General features: G+C 38.1%; 1 protein-coding gene across 5 annotated transcripts in view; it reads right to left on the bottom strand.

Moving 5' to 3' along the window:
- The window catches only part of LOC150087731 (dynamin-like), a 465630-nt gene that overhangs the window by 337336 nt on the left and 107878 nt on the right, over nt 1-20416 (bottom strand). For all 5 annotated transcript variants that reach the window (XR_016546724.1, XR_016546723.1, XM_090369182.1 and 2 more), the window contains exons 6-7: nt 17031-17139; nt 3560-3754 (exon numbers count right to left, since the gene is read on the bottom strand). Coding sequence is in view for 3 of the 5 variants with exons in the window: in XM_090369182.1 (XP_090225308.1) it covers nt 3560-3754; nt 17031-17139 (304 nt within the window). In the remaining 2 variants the exon portion in view is untranslated. The remainder of the gene's footprint in view (nt 1-3559; nt 3755-17030; nt 17140-20416) is intronic.

Raw genomic sequence — 20416 nt, 5'->3', positions numbered from 1 at the left:
ATGGGGTTTTCCCAACACCAGAATTAAGAATGGTCTTGCTCTCTAAAGAAAACCTTATAAAAGTAATTAACAGGATGAAGAATAAAGTTACCATAGGACCAGACAGATTCCCACTTTTTAAAATTAAAGTTTCTAGTCCATATATTACTGATGTAATGCTGATTATTTTCTGGGAAATCATCAGAACAGCACCTCCACCCAAGGTCAAACATTTTGTCAAACCTATTCCCAAAATTAACCAAAGAAAAATTATCCTTATAGATCCATTTTGACTGGCTGCTCACTACTAAAGATTTTCAACAAAATCATCTATGAAGCACTGATTGAACACTATTTCAGGAACAGACCACCTTATCTACATTGATGTTGATCAACATTTACAAATCTTCACATTCAAGATCTCAACAAAAGGTCACGGGCTTCATGTGTTATTTTTAGAAGTCAAATCTACATTTCACAGATTATCAATCAGTGCCCTTCTATACAAACTTGGAATTTTATTTTAATATTTGGGAAACCTATTAATTACTCCAAGTTATCCAAGTTATTGAAGAAATATAAGCTTTTGGTTTTCCATGACAATTCTTACCAACATATATTGAGGTCACAAGGGGTATTCCACAGAGGTGTGGAATATCTCTTTCAGCAATACTTTTTGCTGATGCCCTGGACCCTTTCTTCGCAACTCGTTGTGATTACTTGGTGACATTAAATTACTCATCCACTCTGATAACTCAGTAACTGATGCCAACTTAAATTGGAGGATCAATACACTGATGATACATTTCCAGAACTACCTTGATACTATAGGTCAGGCGTCAGCAACCTATGGCTTGAAAGCCACATGTGGCTCTTTGAACATGTAACTGCGGCTCTTTAACTTTTAGCCCACATGAAGCACAATTTAAAATGGAATTAGAGGACTTAAAAATCTAGGACATGTGGAGTGCAAGACTAAAATACCTTAAAACTGAAATTGAGGATTTGGAAAGGCCAAAGGCTGCCCTTGCAATTCTACACAAATGGATGGCGATAAATGAGTTGAAAAAGCAAGACCAAATTGTGTTCGATGCGGGAAGTAGCTTAACGGACACGTATATAAATTTGAAAATATTTTCGTTTGGACTTCACTCAGTTTTTTGTTTGACATATTTCTACGGGAAAATATTTTCAAACATGAACTATATTAAAAATAAATCAAGAAACAATCTCTAAACAATGTGAGTATCTCAGCATGTTTAAAGATGAAAATTACGGCATACTCACCTGATGTTGAGACTTGCTCAAGAAGTTCAGCAGCAAAAGTCACATTAATTCATACCTAATTGAACGTTTGTTACATTTTTTCAGCATTAATAAATAATATTTCAAAATATATATATTTTTAATAAAACACCTTCCCACTCTATTCCATTTCTTAAAAACTCCCCACTCCCTCACCAAGCCTGAGTTGAGGTGCAACTCTTTGGATTCTCTCTTTTTTTTAAAACTAGATCAAAAATGGCTCTTCTTTCAAAAAAGGTTGTTGACCCCTGCTATAGGTCTTTCCATCAGCAAAGACAAATGTGTTGAAATGGCTTTTGTCAAAAAAAGCCATTTCAGAGTTCTTTTTGGATTTCCATTATCAAAATTGACAAAGATTTTGGTCTCATTTGGGACATAAGACTAACATTTGAGCATCACATCAATCAACTCAGAGCCAAATACAGTGGATTCCGGTTATTTGGGCCACCGGTTAATCGGGGCAGCCGTTTATTTGGGGCAAATCTTAAAAACCAGAACCCAATCCAGAAAATAGCCAGGGTTTACTTCGCATAATTGGGACAAAATGCCGTTTAATCGGGGCAGGAGACCGCAGCACTGGAGATTACCCTACGATTGTCTCCGACCATACCACGTAGTTCGGTCGGAATTCTGGAGGTCACAATCATAAAACAATAAAAACAATTAGCAGTCACCTGTTTATTGGGCTTTTCTGTTAATGAAATCTATCATAAATGGACAGTAAACTCGATCTTACTGAATTTGCGATAATACCAACAGCTGGAATTCTGTGGGTTATTATGGTGAAATGAGTTTACACTTCCATGAAATCTTTAATCATATAAAAAAATTAATTTTCAGATCTTCTCTTCATTCCTATTTTTAAAGCTTTGTAACTCGTTACTCGTTTCTCACTTGTGCATATTGTGTTACTTGCAATTTGTGTGCCGTGTTCTTTGTTATTGATTGCTTACCTTTTTACTGTTTTAAATTTTAACCCCCACCCACAAATGTCAGTAAACAGAAATGTCAACTAGTTTGTATGTACATATTACAGTATGTATTAATTTTCACGTATTTTTTAATTGGTAAGGTAATAAAGGGTAAATTTCTGCTTAATATATCTTTGCTTTTATAGCCTGTGGATAATATTCCTCCTATTTTCACTAATTAGAATCGCTGTTTAATAGAATTAAAATTCAATTCACAAACGTGATCATAATGACCGGCGCTTACTGCACATCGTATAGTGAACGGTACTTTACTATGGTGAGTTCGTCGTAACGTGATTTGATTGTACAATGAACTAATTGTAAAGGGGGGGGGGGGGATACATTGTATTTTTAACTATTTACGTGAAACTTCGGATAATTGGGGCAGCCGCTTAATCGGGCCAAAATGCACTAGACCCGATGTGTCCCAAATAACCGGAATCGACTGTACTTCTCTTTAAAGCAGAACACGAAGCAAGAACTTGTCAGATTAGAACATTCTTTTGAGTTATGCTGCTAGATGAATTAATCCAGTAATTTTTTATGCATCAACCATCTGATCTTCAACTTCTAACAAAAACGTCCTTGGAAGTTAATAATGGCTCACAAGGTGGAGTAAACAGAAAACTAATAACCCCTTCAAACATCTAGATCTGTTCTTCGTACCACTTTACAAGCAAAATTGTGGAACCTTATCATTATATCAACAAACATCAAAATCCTGTGCCAATTCCTTTCATACAGAATCAATGCCCTTTTGATCATCACTATTTTCTCCTTCAATCCTAATTGAAGGATTACTTAAAATGTTTAGAGTGTTTACATAAGACTTATCGAAAGACTGATTGCAATTAAAATTCTAAAAAAATGTAATTAAGCTGAACTAATAGAATTAATATGGAATTAATGTCCTAATTTAAGTGCTAATACCAAAACTTGCTTCTTTTTATTGAATATAAAGCTTATGAGAGTATTTTATATAATCTATATTTTAAATATCTTAGAAGAAAAGAATATTCAATTTATTTCAGTATTATGATAAGAAAACTCATAGAAAATTCCAAATTTTTAATCAGTGCAAATCTAAAACTCTAGATCTGTGAAAGAAGTTGGAGGAAGGGGGACCTAATTGTGTCTTAAGTTACTGCTTGGCTTATTAGCTTTACTATGTTACCCAAAATCAAATAACACTCCCATATATCCTATTTTTTAGATTTTTATCAAGATACTTGTTTATCATGTTAACACTGGTTGACACAGATCAATAGAAAATACTCCAGACAAGTCAATAACAATTCACTCACTGTAACATTGCCTTTGTTTTTCGAGAAGGATCATCAGGATGAAAATGCTTATACTCATCTACTTCTTTTTCCATTGAAATCATTTGTCGCTGCAATTTATCACGCAATGCTGGTAGTGTGTCTCTAATATGATTAGTCAGCTGCTGATTCAAAGTTCTCTGCAGATATGGAGTACCCATACGGTCAGCCATATGCCTATAAAAAGAGACAAAAATATCATTGAGTAATGCTGAAAATTGCTATGGTAAACTGTCCAATGCATACAAGTGAAAAAAAATATATATATATTCAAATAAATGTTTTCAGAGCTATTCACTGCACGTTTATGTACTTCAACAAAACAGTATACACAATGAAGTAACAGACCTGCATTACAAAATGGTCTAACTCAAGTCAAGCACATGTGCTATGGGATACTTTATTCTGCTACCTTTTGGGCTACTTTATTCTGGGACATTAATGCTGTATTTAATTTTCTTCAGCTAACCTAATATATTTAATTAAGGTAAGCTATTGAATTTATTTGAATCTAAGATTTTTCATGCTGCAATACTGAATGCCTAATAATATATGAAATGCAACACTTCTCTAGAAGACTAATTGTGGGTGGGCTCAGATAAAGGATCCACTAAGAGTTTGAGCCAGTACTTTCCAAGCTAGATCCATGCTATAAAACACATCACATTTCTTCAGAAATCTAATCAGTGTGCAACCTTTTCCTAATGAATTGAAATACTTATTAAATGTAATTATTTCAATTTTACATTCTTGAAATTTTGATTAATTCTGTTGAAATAAAAAAAAACAAAACATGCTATAAACATGAAATATAAGTCATGGACAATAATGTATTACCTATGTTGTTGCAGCACATTGGGGAACACCGATACCTGTATCAGCAGCAGGAAAATACTCCATGTTATACCATTTGCATTGTAACAGACTGGTATGAGGACACAAGGATCAAGATTTGGATGGCCAGCCCAGATACCTGCCCTCAATCCTATAAAGAACCTTTGGAACAAACTGGATTGTTGGGTGCACATGAGGAGAGACTGCCCTAAAAACAGAGCCATACTGGTCACTATTTTGAAGGCCACATGACAGAAAATATCAGAGAATGTATCAAAAAACCAGTGGAGAGTGTTCCATGGAGACTAGAGGCTGTCATAAAGGCTAAAAGTTACGACACATATTATTAGTTTTCTCATAAATAAAGGTTATTTATGTATAAATATAGTGCAAGCCCATCGGAAATACATAGATATATCTGAATAAATCAGAATATTAGTAAAACGGCATCGTTTTAAGTTATATCTCATATTGTGAATACCTTCACAACGAGTTGCCATGATATTGCACTACTTCGAATAAGTAACGCTTCACCTAAGGAGAAGTAACAAAGTAACAAACTAAGTAACAAACTAAAATAAGTAACAAACGTTACTTATTCTCAGATGGATACCACCACCCAGATGGCACCATTTCAGGGCTATTTTGTATATGTGTGGGATAATAACTCGACTATCCACTTGTTCCTATTAGACTTAGAAAAGCAAAAAGGTAGAGGGAAAGTAATAGTAGGAGTGGAAGAGGAAAAGAAACTGTGTAGAAGAATGAAAGGGACAGTAACTCCTTCAACTCACACCACTCAAAAACTCAATAAACTCCTCGAATAGGCAACGCTTCCCCAGTGGAGAAGGCTGTTGTTACCTATTCTTGGAAACTCTGGACATCATCAGGCTCCCCCTGGTGCCGTTTCAGGGCTATTTGGCCCTTCTTCAGTGGGTGGGTAGGTACCCGAGTGATGCAATGATGGCAAAACAGTTATAAACTATAACTCCACCATATCAGAGATGCCTGATGGTGTATCATGTATTTAGACTCTAAAGCATTTAGGGCATAAGCCTCAAGCTATGGAGGAGTCTAGACTATGTAAAAATATAATGCAAGTGCATCAGAAATACATAGCTATATCTGAATAAATCAGAATATTAGTAAAACAGCATCGTTTTAAGTTATATCTCATATTGTGAATTGGCATGATATTGCACTACTTCGAATAAGTAATGCTTCACCTAAGGAGAAGATTAATGTTACTTATTCTCAGATGGATACCACCACCCAGATGGCACTGTTTCAGGGCTATTTTAAGTAACTCCTTAACAGTAACTTTTAACAGTAACTCCTTCAACTCACACCACTCAAAAACTCAAAACTCCTCAAATAGGCAACGCTTCCCCAGTGGAGAAGGCTGTTGTTACCTATTCTTGGAAACTCCGGACATCATCAGGCTCCACCTGGTGCCGTTTCAGGGCTATTTGGCCCTTCTTCGGTGGGTGGGTAGGTACCCAAGTGATGCAATGATGGCAAAACAGTTATGAAGTATAACTCCACAATATGAGAGATGCCTGATGGTGTATCATGTATTTAGACTCAAACGTTTAGGGCATAAGCCTCAAACTATGGAGGAGTCTAGACTATGTATAAATATAGTGCAAGCGCATCAGAAATACATAGCTGTATCTGAATAATGGCAAAACTCTGGACATCATTAGGCTCCACCTGGCGCCGTTTCAGGGCTATTTTGTATATGTGTGGGATAATAACTCGACTATCCACTTGTCCCTATTAGACTTAGAAAAGCAAAAAGGTAGAGGGGAAAGTAATAGTAGGAGTGGAAGAGGAAAAGAAACAGTGTAGAAGAAAGAAAGGGACAGCAACTTCTTCAACTCACACCACTCAAAAACTCATAAACTCCTCGAATAGGCAACGCTTCCCCAGTGGAGAAGGCTGTTGTTACCTATTCTTGGAAACTCTGGACATCATCAGGCTCCCCCTGGTGCCGTTTCAGGGATATTTGGCCCTTCTTCAGTGGGTGGGTAGGTACTCAAGTGATGCAATGATGGCAAAACAGTTATGAAGTATAACTCCACAATATGAGAGATGCCTGATGGTGTATCATGTATTTAGACTCAAGCGTTTAGGGCATAAGCCTCAAACTATGGAGGAGTCTAGACTATGTATAAATATAGTGCAAGCGCATCAGAAATACATAGCTGTATCTGAATAAATCAGAATATTAGTAAAATGGCATCGTTTTAAGTTATATCTCATATTGTGAATACCTTCACGAGTTGCCATGATATTGCACTACTTCGAATAAGTAACGCTTCACCTAAGGAGAAGACTAATGTTACTTATTCTCAGATGGATACCACCACCCAGACGGCACCGTTTCAGGGCTATTTGGCCCTTCTTCAGGCATCTCTCATATTGTGGAGTTATACTTCATAACTGTTTTGCCATCACTGCATCACTCGGTACCTATCCACCCACCGAAGAAGGGCCAAATAGCCCTAAAATGGTGCCGTCTGGGTGGTGGTATCCATCTGAGAATAAGTAACATTAGTCTTCTCCTTAGATGAAGCGTTACTTATTTAAAGTAGTGCAATATCATGGCAACTCGTTGTGAAGGTATTCACGATATGAGATATAACTTAAAACGATGCCGTTTTGCTAATATTCTGATTTATTCAGATTGTATTTCTATGTATTTCTGATGCGCTTGCACTATATTTATACATAGTCTAGACTCCTCCATAGCTTGAGGCTTATGCCCTAAACACTTGAGTCAAAATAAAGGTTATCTGTAAGAAGGCTGTTTTTGTGATTGGACAGGTAAAAAATTATGATCATTCAAGAAAGAATAATCGTAATTTTTTTTCACAACATACCTTTATTAATTATCCATATTTTGATGGTCCTTTCCAAAGTAGTCCCCATTTGATGAAATGCACTTACTTCAATATTTCTGCCATTCTTCAAAAACATGCAGGAAGCAATTTTTTGAAATGTGTTTGAAAATCACCTCCAATGTCTTTACAACTTCTTCTGATGAATGGAAACTTTTTCCTTGCAGCTCCTTCTTTAACTTTGGAAATAAATAAAAAAATCACAGGGTGCAAGGTCAGCGTAAGGTGGATTCAGTGGACGAGGAATACATTTGGCATTAATGCTAAGTAATAAATGACAGTATGAGCAATGTGAGGCCTCACCCTGTTGCGATGCAGCATCCACCTGCCTGCACTTTTTAACATTCAGGGAACGGTTTACCAGCATGTTGCCACATCATATGACTGTTACAGGACCTAACTGAAGAACTGTATTGCACATTCTGCAGGAACACATTCATCGCAGACAACTACAACAGTTCTGTAATAAGATCCTCGTAACAGTTGTATGACGTGGCACAACATGCTGGTAAACCATAATGCCAAAAATAGAGATGGCCATAACCTTTTCTACAGAAAAAAGCAGAAGCCACAACTTCTGCTTTTTTTTTTGGCATTGGCGAAGACATAGATGTCCAAACACAGCTTTGTTACTTACTCTCTGAGTAGAAATGATAAAGCCATGTTTCATCCACCATTATCACTTTGTGCAGAAGAACCTCACCATCTTCAATAACCATCCATTGCAGCTCCTGACAAACTTCCATGCCAACTTGCTGTTGCTAGTAGTCTCGGAACCCAGCGTGCACAAACATGTGTCATATGCAAATATCGTGGGAAAATACCATGCATGCTTCCTACTGATATTCTCTATATCTTTGCCAGTTGCATTATTGTTATATGGCAATCTTCTCTCACAATTCTGATGATTGTTTGTTGTTTGTTATTTGGATTTTAGGAGCATTAGCAACTAAGGCCATATTGCTCCGGGATATGCGGTGGTCATTCCCTGACCTTTCTGCATCCTCCGTATTTGGTGGTGACGGGCTCGAACCCCGGTCTAATCAAGAAGCGTGTGCTACGCACTGCTGCTCCTTCCCACCTGGCTACGGAGGCGCCAATTCTGATGAAGTAGTGTTTATGGTTTCTGTGGTGACAGCTGTGGTTGGAGCTCCAGAAAAAACAATTTTTGTGACTGAATCAAGTCCATCTTTAAACATCCTAAACCACCTGTGAGTTGTGCTATATAGAAGTGCAGACTCACCATAAGTCCTTTTTAATATTTCATATGCTTCAGTTGATGTTTTCTTGAGACAGAAACAAAAACCTGAGAGCAGCATACTGTTCCTCACATGTCACATCCATTGTTACATAGGTGAAACTGAACAGCATAAACTTGGCCGACTGCCAAAGTCACACCATGCACACAAATGAACTGTGCAGTTGCTACATGATGCAGCTTGGTTTGGTCTTAAAGTCTGCAGCTTGGCTAGAAATAGCAAACAACATGGTTGTTCATGAAAAATTATGATCATTCTTTATTGAACAGCCCTCGTAGATATGCAGGTATAAATATTAATGGTAGGGCAGGGTATATGTATTACATATTCTTTGTGTTTACACAAATTGAGTAAATCCCACTTCAACACACTGGCAGTGATCACAGTGTGTTGAAGTGGGATTTACTCAAGGAGGTAACTACCATCAGAGGTAAAGGGAAGGGTTTTTGTTTTCGTAAAGGCGACTATGATGGTCTGAGACAGTATTTAAATTCTATACAGTGGGACCAACTGATGATGTTACCAACAGCAAACTCAAAATGGGAAGCATTCAAGGAACTAATCTTGGAGGCTACCAGGCTTTACATACCAACTAAGAAATATTGTTCAAGGTTTAGGCCTAAATGGTTGTCAGATGAACTAATGAGACATGTGGCAGAGAAGAAAAATGCATGGGATACATACAAATTAATGGGTGACATGGAAGCCTATGATAGATATAAGTTGGTCTGTAACCAAGTCACAAAGGAGATTAGGCAGGCAAAGGCAGACTACGAAAAATCCTTGGCAAAGGATGCAAAGAAAAACAGAAAAGATTTCTTTACATATTTGAACTCGAGAAGGAAAGGAATGAATCAGATTGGTCCACTGGATATTGATGGTTCAACAGTTGAGGATCCTGCTCAGATGGCTAACAATCTAAACGAGTATTTTGCATCTACATTCACGCATGAGGAGTTATTCAGGAAGGAGAATGATGTAGGTAAAGTAAACATTGGCAGTGAGCTGGATGATTTTGTAATAACTGAGAGGAAAGTGGAGGAGAGATTGTTGAGGATAAACATAAAAAAGGCACCTGGGGTGGATGGGATCTATCCAGTTATATTAAAGGAGGCAGCAAAGAAAGTATGCAAACCCCTAGCCATAATTATGAGAGCTTCTTTGGACTCAGGGGAGGTACCCATAGACTGGAGATGTGCAAATGTAACCCCAATTCACAAAGGAGGATCAAAGGCTGACACAAGTAATTATAGACCTGTTAGTTTAACTTCTGTTCCAGGTAAATTAATGGAGGCACTGGTTAAAGAAGCACTGCAGGATCATCTAGACAAGAATTCAGTTATAGCTCAGACGCAGCATGGTTTTGTTAAGGGCAGGTCTTGCCTGACCAATTTGATTGAATACTATGATGTAGTCACAAAAGAACTGGATGCAAGGAATAACTTTGATATTATATATTTGGATCTTAGAAAGGCTTTTGATACTGTTGCACATGGAAGACTGCTGCACAAATTGGAGCAGTGTGGTATTGGAGGCAAATTGCTGCTATGGATAAGGGGATGGTTGAGTGGCAGAAGACAGAGAGTGGTAATCAATGGACACTGCTCAACGTGGACTAATGTTATTAGTGGAGTTCCTCAAGGTTCAGTGTTGGGTCCGTTGTTGTTTTCGGTGTTTATGAATGATATTGATGATGGTATATCAAGTTTAATGTCTAAGTTTGCAGATGATACAAAGGTTGGCAGGGTCGTTAAGGACACTACTGATGCTATGCTGCTGCAACAGGATCTGGAAAGGTTGAACAGATGGGCTGAGAGGTGGCAAATGAAGTTTAACATTGACAAATGTAAAGTACTACATATGGGAAACAGTAACCCCAGAGTAACGTATCAACTCTGCGGTACTACACTGACAGTGGTGGAGAATGAAAAGGACCTGGGGGTAATTGTGCAGGCAGATATGAAGTTCTCTGAGCAGTGCAGACGAGCTGCAAGATTGGCTCATGGTGTCTTGTCAATGATATACAGGAATTTTTCTAGCAGGGATAAGGAGGTGATTATTCCCTTGTATAAGGCAATGGTTAGGCCACATCTTGAGTACTGCATACAGGTCTGGAGGCCTCATTTCAGGAAGGATGTAGAGCTGCTGGAACGGGTACAGAGAAGGGCAACAAGATTAGTGAATGGAACAAAGGGTTGCTCTTACGAAGAAAGGTTTAAGTTTTGCAAATTACAGAGTCTGGAGACTAGGCACCGGCGAGGTGATCTGATAGAGGTGTATAAGGCTTTGAATGGTTTGAGCATGCTCAATGCCAATGGGATTCTTCATCTTGCTCAGAATAATCACCTCAGAGGGCATAAATTCAAATTGAGGAAGGACGGATGTCGGATAGATGTGCGGAAATTTGCCTTTGGCCAGCGGGTGGTTGGTTGGTGGAACCGACTTCCATCACTTGTTGTTGAAGTTGATAGCCTAAACAAATTTAAAGCTCAACTGGACAGGTATTTCGAACGAACGGAGGGGTGAAATGGGAGTGGGTTTTTTTTTTTTTTTTTTTTTTTTTTTTGGCTGATGCTGAATAAGCTTGCTTTCTTGCATCATATGGCTCTACTAATGCTAATGCTAATGCTATATGTGTATATGTATGAATGTGCTAAATATTTGTATCAACAGAAAGAGACAATCAGCTTATTTGGTATGATGTTAATATCTGCTGAAATGTATCTAGAGGAATTAATAAATTGTATTTTTTTTCCCTTTGTTTCTTGTATGTGGTATGACTGCATGTGAAGAAGGGATCTGGATAATTCACTTTCTCTTGATGAAAATAATGCACAAACAACAGCTTGTTTAAAAACATGACTGAATAATCTATTTTAAGTAGGATGGCTAGACCTCTTCAACAACATTCTGTTGATATTAACTTTCAGGCAGTTAGCCTCCATAGCCGAGTGATCAGGAGTGGGAGTGCAATGGCACACGCTCTTTGAGTAGACTGGGGTTCAAGCCCGACTGCTAAATATGGTCAATCTGCCAACCTGCACTGGACCAGTGTGACAGTTATGGTCCATTTTTTCAGGCAGTTTGGTTTGTTTTTCTGAGTACAGCCTCTAAACATCTGGCAAGGGCCAATAATTCCAAAACTGCCTAACTTTTAACCAAATTTAAATTTGGGGAGGGGTTCATTTTACATATGTACGGTTGGCTTAGTGTAGGCCTGGCCAACTCAAATTGTTCTGCAGGATACCTTGACGAACTACAATTTTCCACAGGCCACACATAAAATAAAACAATCTTTTAAAAATAAAAAAATCAAATGGCATAAAAATTTATTTTGTTTATTCATTTTTATTATATATCTACATCAATGAGATATATGCTTTTCTTTGCGATCACTCAATTCTTTTAAATCTACTTCAATATTGGTAGTTGCGCATCTTAATTGATTTTTCAGATTTTTAGCTGTTATAGCAGCTTGAGATTTACTTTTAATAAATTTCATTTTTGAAAAGAAAGCTTCACAAATGTATGTGGATCCGAAGGCACTCACAATTTTTTGTGCAAAAAATCTTAATTTGGGATACTTTTCCACTGTCACACACGTGCTGTAAAAGTTGATTTTTGATGTTATGGCGTGTATGTGTTTTAATTCATGCACTGTAAATCAATTACTTCCATCTGCAGAGTTTCCGGAACAGTGGACACATCAACGTGAAATACAGAACAAAATATCTCAAACACTTTATCATATTTTGTGAGTTTTGAGAAATGACAATCAAATGCTACTGAGAGTTTCATTGGTGTATTTTGAGAAATTCCTATGATGACCGTTTTTGGAGTCGTTTAACAAAGAAAAATGTTGAGCATTGTTATTTCTAAGTTGGCACTCAAAAAACAATAATTTCATTTGGAATGCTTTGATGTGATTACAAGCATCAGTAATTAAATTATCTTGCCTCCGCAATTCCTTGTTTAGTTGGCTAATTAATTTTTTCGTTATATCTACCAAAAAACACAGGTCCGACAACCATTCTTCATCATTTAATTCAGAAACTGGTACTTTCTCCTTGTTCAAATTTCGATTTCTTCCTGTAACTCTGGAGTGACCGGAAGGGTGAAATGGGAAGGTTTTTTTTTTTTTTTTGGTTGATGCTCAAAAAATCGTTTTCAACATTTTCCGTGACTCAGCCATCTTACATTGGTAAAATATATGATGTCAACATATTCAGAACATAATTCGTCCAGGAATTCCTTGAACTGATGATGTCAAAGTGCATGCGATCGAATGTCGTTTACTGTTTTTATAGCCACATCCATGACATGGTTCATAGACAACACTTGAGCACATAAATTTTGCTGATGTATCAAACAGCGTATGACAAATGCATCAATGGTTTTAATGGTTCTCTTCTCCAACTCATTCATAAACAACTTTACAGCTCCTTTATTTCCCTATCATAGCCGGTGGGTGCTCCATCTGTTGTTAATCCAGAAAACACCTCTAAATGCAAACTACTGTTGGACAAACACTTTTTTATGGTTTGGAAAACATCTTCACCTTTAGTGGTGTTTTTCAAGCTTAAAGGATTTAGCATTTCTTCTGTCAGTTGGAAAGAATCGTTAATTCCGTGAATAAATACTGCAAGTTGAGATGTGTCTGAAATTCGTACTTTCGTCGAATGCTAAAGAATAAGCTTTGAATTCTTGAATCCGACCTCACAAAGTCATCACTATTTCAGCTAAAATATCATTAGCATTAGCATTAGTAGAGGCATTTGACGCAAGAAAGCAAGCTTATGCAGCATCAGCCAAAAAAAAAAAAAAAAAAACCCACTTCCACTTCACCCCTCTGTTCGTTCAAAATACCTGTCCAGCTGAGCCTTAAACTTATTTAGGCTATCAACCTCCACCACAAGGGATGGCAGTCTGTTCCACCAACCAACCACCCGCTGGCTAAAGGCAAATTTCCACACGTCTATCCTACATCTGCCTTTCCTCAATTTGAATTTATGCCCTCTCAGGTGATTTTTCTGAGCTAGAGGAAGAATCCCATCAGCATTGAGCATGCTTAAACCATTCAAGGCTTTATACACCTCTATCAGATCACCTCGCTGGTGCCTAGTCTCCAGACACTGTAATTTGCAAAACTTAAGCCTTTCTTCGTAAGAGCACCCCTTTGTTCCATTCACTAATCTTGTTGCCCTTCTCTGTACTCGTTCCAGCAGCTCTACATCCTTCTTGAAATGAGGCCTCCAGACCTGTATACAGTACTCTAGGTGTGGCCTGACCATTGCCTTATACAATTGAATAATCACCTCCTTATCCCTGCTGGAAAAATTCCTGTATATCATTGACAATACTCCATGAGCTACTCTTGCAGCCCGTCTGCACTGCTCAGAGAACTTCATATCTGCCTGCACAATCACCCCCAAGTCCCTTTCATTCTCTACCACTGTCAGTGTAGTACCACAGAGTTGATACGTTGCTCTGGGGTTGCTGTTTCCCATGTGTAGTACTTTACATTTGTCAATGTTAAACTTCATTTGCCACCTCTCAGCCCATCTGCTCAACCTTTCCAGATCCTGTTGCAGCAGCATAGTGTCAGTAGTGTCCTTGACAACCCTGCCAACCTTTGTATCATCTGCAAACTTGGACATTAAGCTTGATATACCATCATCAATATCATTTATAAATACAGAAAACAATAATGGACCCAACACTGAGCCCTGAGGGACTCCACTAATAACATTAGTCCACGATGAGCAGTGTCCATTGATTACCACTCTCTGTCTTCTCCCCCTCAACCACCCCTTTATCCATAGCAGCAATTTGCCTCCAATGTCACACTGCTCCAATTTGTGTAGCAGTCTTCCATGTGCAACAGTATCAAAAGCCTTTCTAAGATCCAAGTATATAATATCAAAGTTATTCCCTGCATCCAGTTCTTTTGTGACTGCATCATAGTATCCAATCAAGTTGGTCAGGCAAGACTTCCCCTTAACAAAACCATGCTGTGTCTGAGCTATAACTGAAGTCTTGTCTAAATGATCCTGCAGTGCTTCTTTAACCAGTGCCTCCATTAATTTTCCTGGAACAGAAGTTAAGCTCACAGGTCTATAATTACTTGTGTCAGCCTTTGATCCTCCTTTGTGAATTGGGGTGACATTTGCACATTTCCAGTCTATGGGTACCTCCCCTGAGTCCAAGGAAGCTCTCATAATTATGGCTAAGGGTTTGCTTACTTCCTTTGCTGCCTCCTTTAATATAACTGGATAGATCCCATCCACCCCGGGTGCCTTTCTTGTGTTTATCTTCAACAGTTTCTCCTCCACTTTACTCCCAGTTATTTCAAGATTCTGTAGCTTACTGCTAGAGTTGAATACACCTCTGGCATTCCCCTTGCTGAATACCTCCTCATGTGTGAATGTCGATGTAAAATATTCATGAATGGGATGACAAACAATATGTCATCCCATTCATTAATGGGATGACATATTGTTTGATGGGACAGACTTATTCTTGAAAATATTTTACTTTTTTAACAGCTTCCAAACACTCTTTCACCAATTCCATTTCAGAAAATGACTTCATTTTCGTTGCAATTAACATTGCAACAGAATAGCTTGCTTTGACAACGTTAGATGATTGTTGTAATGATGAACTAAACATTGTTTGTTAGCCTTTAATTCAGATTTAAGTGCAGCCAACTTATGTTTTTTCAATTCTTTATTGAATTTCACATACTCGCCAGTTCATTTCATGATATCTTTTAACATTGTATCCCTTAAATACAGCGACTGTCTCTCTGCAAATCAAACATGTTAATCTGGAGTTTTGTACTATGAAGAAGAATCGTCTTCCCAATAGTCACTGAATTGTCTGTCTTCTTCTGAAACTTTTTTTTTTTAATTCATTCTGAAAGTCAAAAATAAATCTATTAATTAATATTTTATAGATACATTTAATGAAAAGTGCATTTACACTACTTACTTATTTAAACTTTTTCCGCTAGCAATACTTTTCGAAAAAACGTTTTATTCCTTTAAAGACGTCCAGTCTTCTCTCCACTTGTACCTATTGAGTAGCTCAAACTGGCATGAAATACTGTTCGATACTGAGTTCTCTCTCACTGGCTTTCTATGATGCAATGTGGTGGGGATTCATGAAAATACAGCTTGTCTAGTATTATATTTCTCGTTATTTATCATGCCTAGTGCAGTTAGTGAATGATTTCCCACTGATGTAGTCAGTGGTATAAAAATAATCTGGCAGGCTGCAAAAAATAATGAGGCGGGCAGCATGCAGCCTGTGAGTTGGCCAAGCCTAGCTTAGATGGACTTCAATGGACACTGCTCTTCGTGGACTAATGTTATTAGTGGAGTCCCTCAGGGTTCAGCGTTGGGTCCATTATTGTTTTCTGTATTTATAAATGATATTGATGATGGTATATCAGGCGTAATGTCCAAATTTGCAGACGATACGAAGGTTGGCAGAGTTGTTAATGACACTAATGATGGTGAACTGCTGGAACAGGATCTAGAAAAGTTGAGCAGATGGGCTGAGAGGTGGCAAATGAAGTTTAACGTTGACAAATGTAAAGTACTACATATGGGAAATGCTTCAACTGTTTGGTACTACACTGACAGTGGTAGAGAATGAAAAGGACCTGGGGGTAATTATGCAGGCAGATATGAAGTTTTCTGAGCAGTGCAGACGGTCTGCAAGAGTAGCTCATGGTGTCTTGTCAGTGATATACAGGAATTTTTCTAGCAGGGATAAGGAGGTGATTATCCCCTTGTATAAGGCAATGGTCAGGCCACACCTTGAGTACTGCATACAGGTCTGGAGGCCTCATTTTAAGAAGGATGTAGAGCTGTTGGAACGAGTACAGAGAAGGGCAACAAGACTAGTGAATGGAACCAAGGGTTGCTCTTACGAAGAAAGGCTTAAGTTTTGCAAATTACAGTGTCTAGAGATCATTCAGATCACCTCAATCAGAGGTGATCTGATTGAGGTGTATAAAGCCTTGAATGGTTTGAGCATGCTCAATGATGATGGGATTCTTCCTCTTGCACAGAATAATCGCCTGAGAGGGCATAAATTCAAATTGAGGAAAGACAGTTGTAGGATAGATGTGGAGAAGTTTGCCTTTAGCCAGAGGGTGGTTGATTGCTGGAACAAACTTCCATCTGTTGTTGGAGAAGTTGATAGCCTAAATAGATTCAAGGAATAACTCGACAAACATTTGGAGCGAGTGAGTTCACCCTGAAATAAGGGTGTTTTGTTTTTTTTTTTGCTGATGCTATATAAGCTTCTTTTCTTGCATCATGTGCCAATGCTAATGCTAATTTGGCTGTGATAGCATTCAGCAATGATTACAATATGAGCCCTGTTCAGAGTTTACGTGCGCTGGTTATCCTTAGATTCAAATAATTAAGAAATACAAATAACACTCACCTGTAAGAAGGGTGCCCAAGAAAGAACCTCCTCTCAGCCTCTAATGCTGCTTTTATATCTTTTCTGCCCTCTATATCCTTTTGACTGCGATTAACAACACCAATATACCCTAAAATAATAAAATTGAACAGTATTATGAACATGCTAACCTGAAATTTAATATCACATATCCAAGATCAGATGATAAAGAAACCATTTTGTGTGGTAGCTGGTGAAGACAGAAAGATAGCACTTGCTGGATTATATGATGCACGAGTCAGCAGTATTGTGTAATATAGATTGCTTGCATTCCATTAACTTTGTGCTTTATCAAAGTCATATTTTGTTTCTTTGCAAGTGTTTTATCAAACTGAATTTTGTTTCCTTGTGTTTTATCAAAGCATATTTTTTTTTCTTTGTAAGTGTTTTATCAAAGCCATATTTTGTTTCTTGCAAAAAAATAAAATAAAAAATGATGACCAAATGTTCAAAAAAGAAAAGCCACATTAATCTGTTAGTAAATTGGAGCAAAATGAATATTTACAAAATGGCCAATAAGTTTATGGAGGCAGAAAATTATTTAGGTAGTATACTTTTTAGGAAAATACTTAGGAAGTGACATGCAACCCTTCAATGGCTAGTTGGATGACATCAACTTTGACATCAATATGAAATGGTGAGAAATGATCCTTAGTGGTTTGAAAGCAAGCAGAAGAACCAAATGTGACCAGCAATATTAGATTCATCAATTTAGTTTCCCATATTCCTGAATACAAAAAAACCTGTGCCAAGATTGTAGAAAAATCTTGGTGATAAGTGAAAAATTAAGAAAAGAAAAGAAATCTATTCAAATCTCATGGAGAGAATTTTGGAAAGACTTGCCTTTGTGGAAAAAAATTATTTAACCTATTAACAAAATTTAAGGGCCATCCAGTCTGGTTGGATAGTTGGTTTTTTTTTTTTTTTTTTTTTTTTTGGGAGGGGGGGAGGGATCATTGATACACTGACTGCCATATTCACAATGCACCATTTCACATAGTACTAGATGTGAAGGATTATGAATGAAGTAAATGTGTATCTCTCCCACCCTCCTCTCCTGGTGGGTTCCCCAATGCCAACTAATATCCCACCCCCAGAGGGGGATGGGCAGTTTGACCTTCCTACCAGATTCGACAAGACATGGACTTGACAACCATCACCGATGAAGACATACTGCAACTTTGCTGCCAGCATGCCTTTTGGCGATCTGAACTGGGTACTCTAATCCGGTTACCTTTAAAACCCCATCCCCAGGCAGGGGAGGGAGGAGATGGGTCTCTGTCTTCTCCTCTCTCTGCCTCCCCCATACTTCCCCTGGTGGGGCTTGTCCCCACTGACCTGTTTGGGGATGCCTACTCTATTGTCCCCATCCTTCTACCTGTTTCCCCCCAGTCTCCAGTCTCCCTCCCCACTCTAACTAAACAGACCGAGTACACCCCCAACAATGCTGTCAAATTCAAATCAGCTTCAAAAAATTCAACTGCTTTCTCATAAACCTCTTTTGGCCTTTCCAAATTCTAGTGTTCATCACCCCCCCCCCCCCCCTTTTTTTTTTCTTTTTCTATATATAGGTCTTGCCACTGAAATCCTTGGAAATTAGGTGGTGGAGCCTGCCAGAGTACTTAAATAATCTACTGGGTGCCTGACCTGCCTCTTCATGGAAAAGTGTTGGCAACAGTGGGTCCCAATAGGAGCACAACGGCTAAATGGTCAGAGAAACAACAGAACATAACACTACACAATAAGCCACTACCCACAAACTTTTTAAATCTCTGGCCTCCACAGAGTTCTGTGTCACTTACAAAGAATACAGAGCAGAGATGGGGGAAATTCCTGGTGCCATCAGACAACTAACATACTTTACACTTTACTTAGTACTAGATGTGATTTTTTAAATTGTGTATTATGTCTTGACAAGCATGTTCACAACATAATCAACATGTTGTGCAGACTGAAAAACCAGGAACAGTTCATGGGGCAGGGAAAAACATTGCTGATGGGTGAAAAACTAAGAAACCCAATAATTTTTATTACTATTATTATACAATAATATTTATTTATTATTATTTTTTTTAATGCAAAGTTTATCCTCTTGGACTGTTGGTCAAATTTTATTGCTGTGATAACATTAGCATTAGTAGAGGCATATGATGCAAGGAAGCAAGCTTATGCAGCATCAGACAAAAAAAAACCCTCCCATTTCACCTCTCCATTCGTTACAAATGCCTATCCAGCTCAGCCTTAAATTTATTTAGGCAATCAACTTCCACAACAAAATATGGAAGTCTGTTCCACCAATCAACTACCCGCTGGCTAAAAGCAAATTTCTGCACATCTATTCTACAACTGTCTGAATATGTGCCCCCTCAGGTTCTTAATCTGAACAGGAGGAAAAATCTCATCAGCATTCAGATTGCTCAAGCCATTCAAGGTCTTATACACCTCAATCAGATCACTTCGCAGGTGCCTACTCTCCAGACACTGCAATCTGCAGAACTTAAGCCTTTCTTGGTAAGAGCAGCCCTTTGTTCTCCTCACCAATCTTGTTGCCCTTCTTTGTACTCATTCTAGCATCTCTACATCCTTCCTAAATGAGGGCTCCAGACCTGTACACAGTACTCTAGGTGTGGCCCGACCACTGCCTTGTATAATGGGATAATCAGCTTCCTATCCCTATTATAAAAATTCCTATATATCATTGACAAGACTCCATGACCTGCCCTGGCAGCCGGTCTGCACTGCTCAGCGAACTTCGTATTCAGCTGCACAATTACCCCAGGTCTTTTTCACTTTCCACTTCCTGAGTGTAGTACCACACAGTTGGTAGGTTTCTCTTCGGTTATTGCTACCCATTTACAGTACTCTGCATTTGTCAATGTTAAACTTCAGTTGCCACTTCTCAGCCCATTTGCCCAACTTATCCAGATCCAGTTGGAGTTGCATACTGTCTTTAACAACCCTGCCAACCTTTGTATCATCTGCAAACTTGGACATTAAACCTGATATACCTTCATCAATGATATTGATGAAGGTATATCAGGTTTAATACTGTCATATCAGCCATGGGAAAGAGCAACTGACTTTTCTCGATGAACATTGCCTCCAGTGGAATGTTAGACTCATGTACTGCTTTGTGTAACAGCCCAAGAGGATACACTCTGCAGAGGAACAAAAGTTAAAAGCTATGTTTCGTCTTCATCTTTTATTATTAAATCATTGCTGACGAGAACAGTGAGCTAGAAGAATTTTCTATGAAGCTTGACCATAATATGAGGAAGAACCAGTTTTGATGGCAGGAATGAAGAACACCTGACTTTCACATGTAAAACAGTTTCAATTGAAACTAAAATTACAGCTCAGAAATTTTT

Source organism: Mastigoproctus giganteus, chromosome 3, assembly GCF_048544385.1.
Source record: "Mastigoproctus giganteus isolate SK-2022 chromosome 3, ASM4854438v1, whole genome shotgun sequence".
Classification (NCBI taxonomy): Eukaryota; Metazoa; Arthropoda; class Arachnida; order Uropygi; family Thelyphonidae; genus Mastigoproctus; species Mastigoproctus giganteus.
This window is presented reverse-complemented; position numbering and strand designations above follow the sequence as displayed.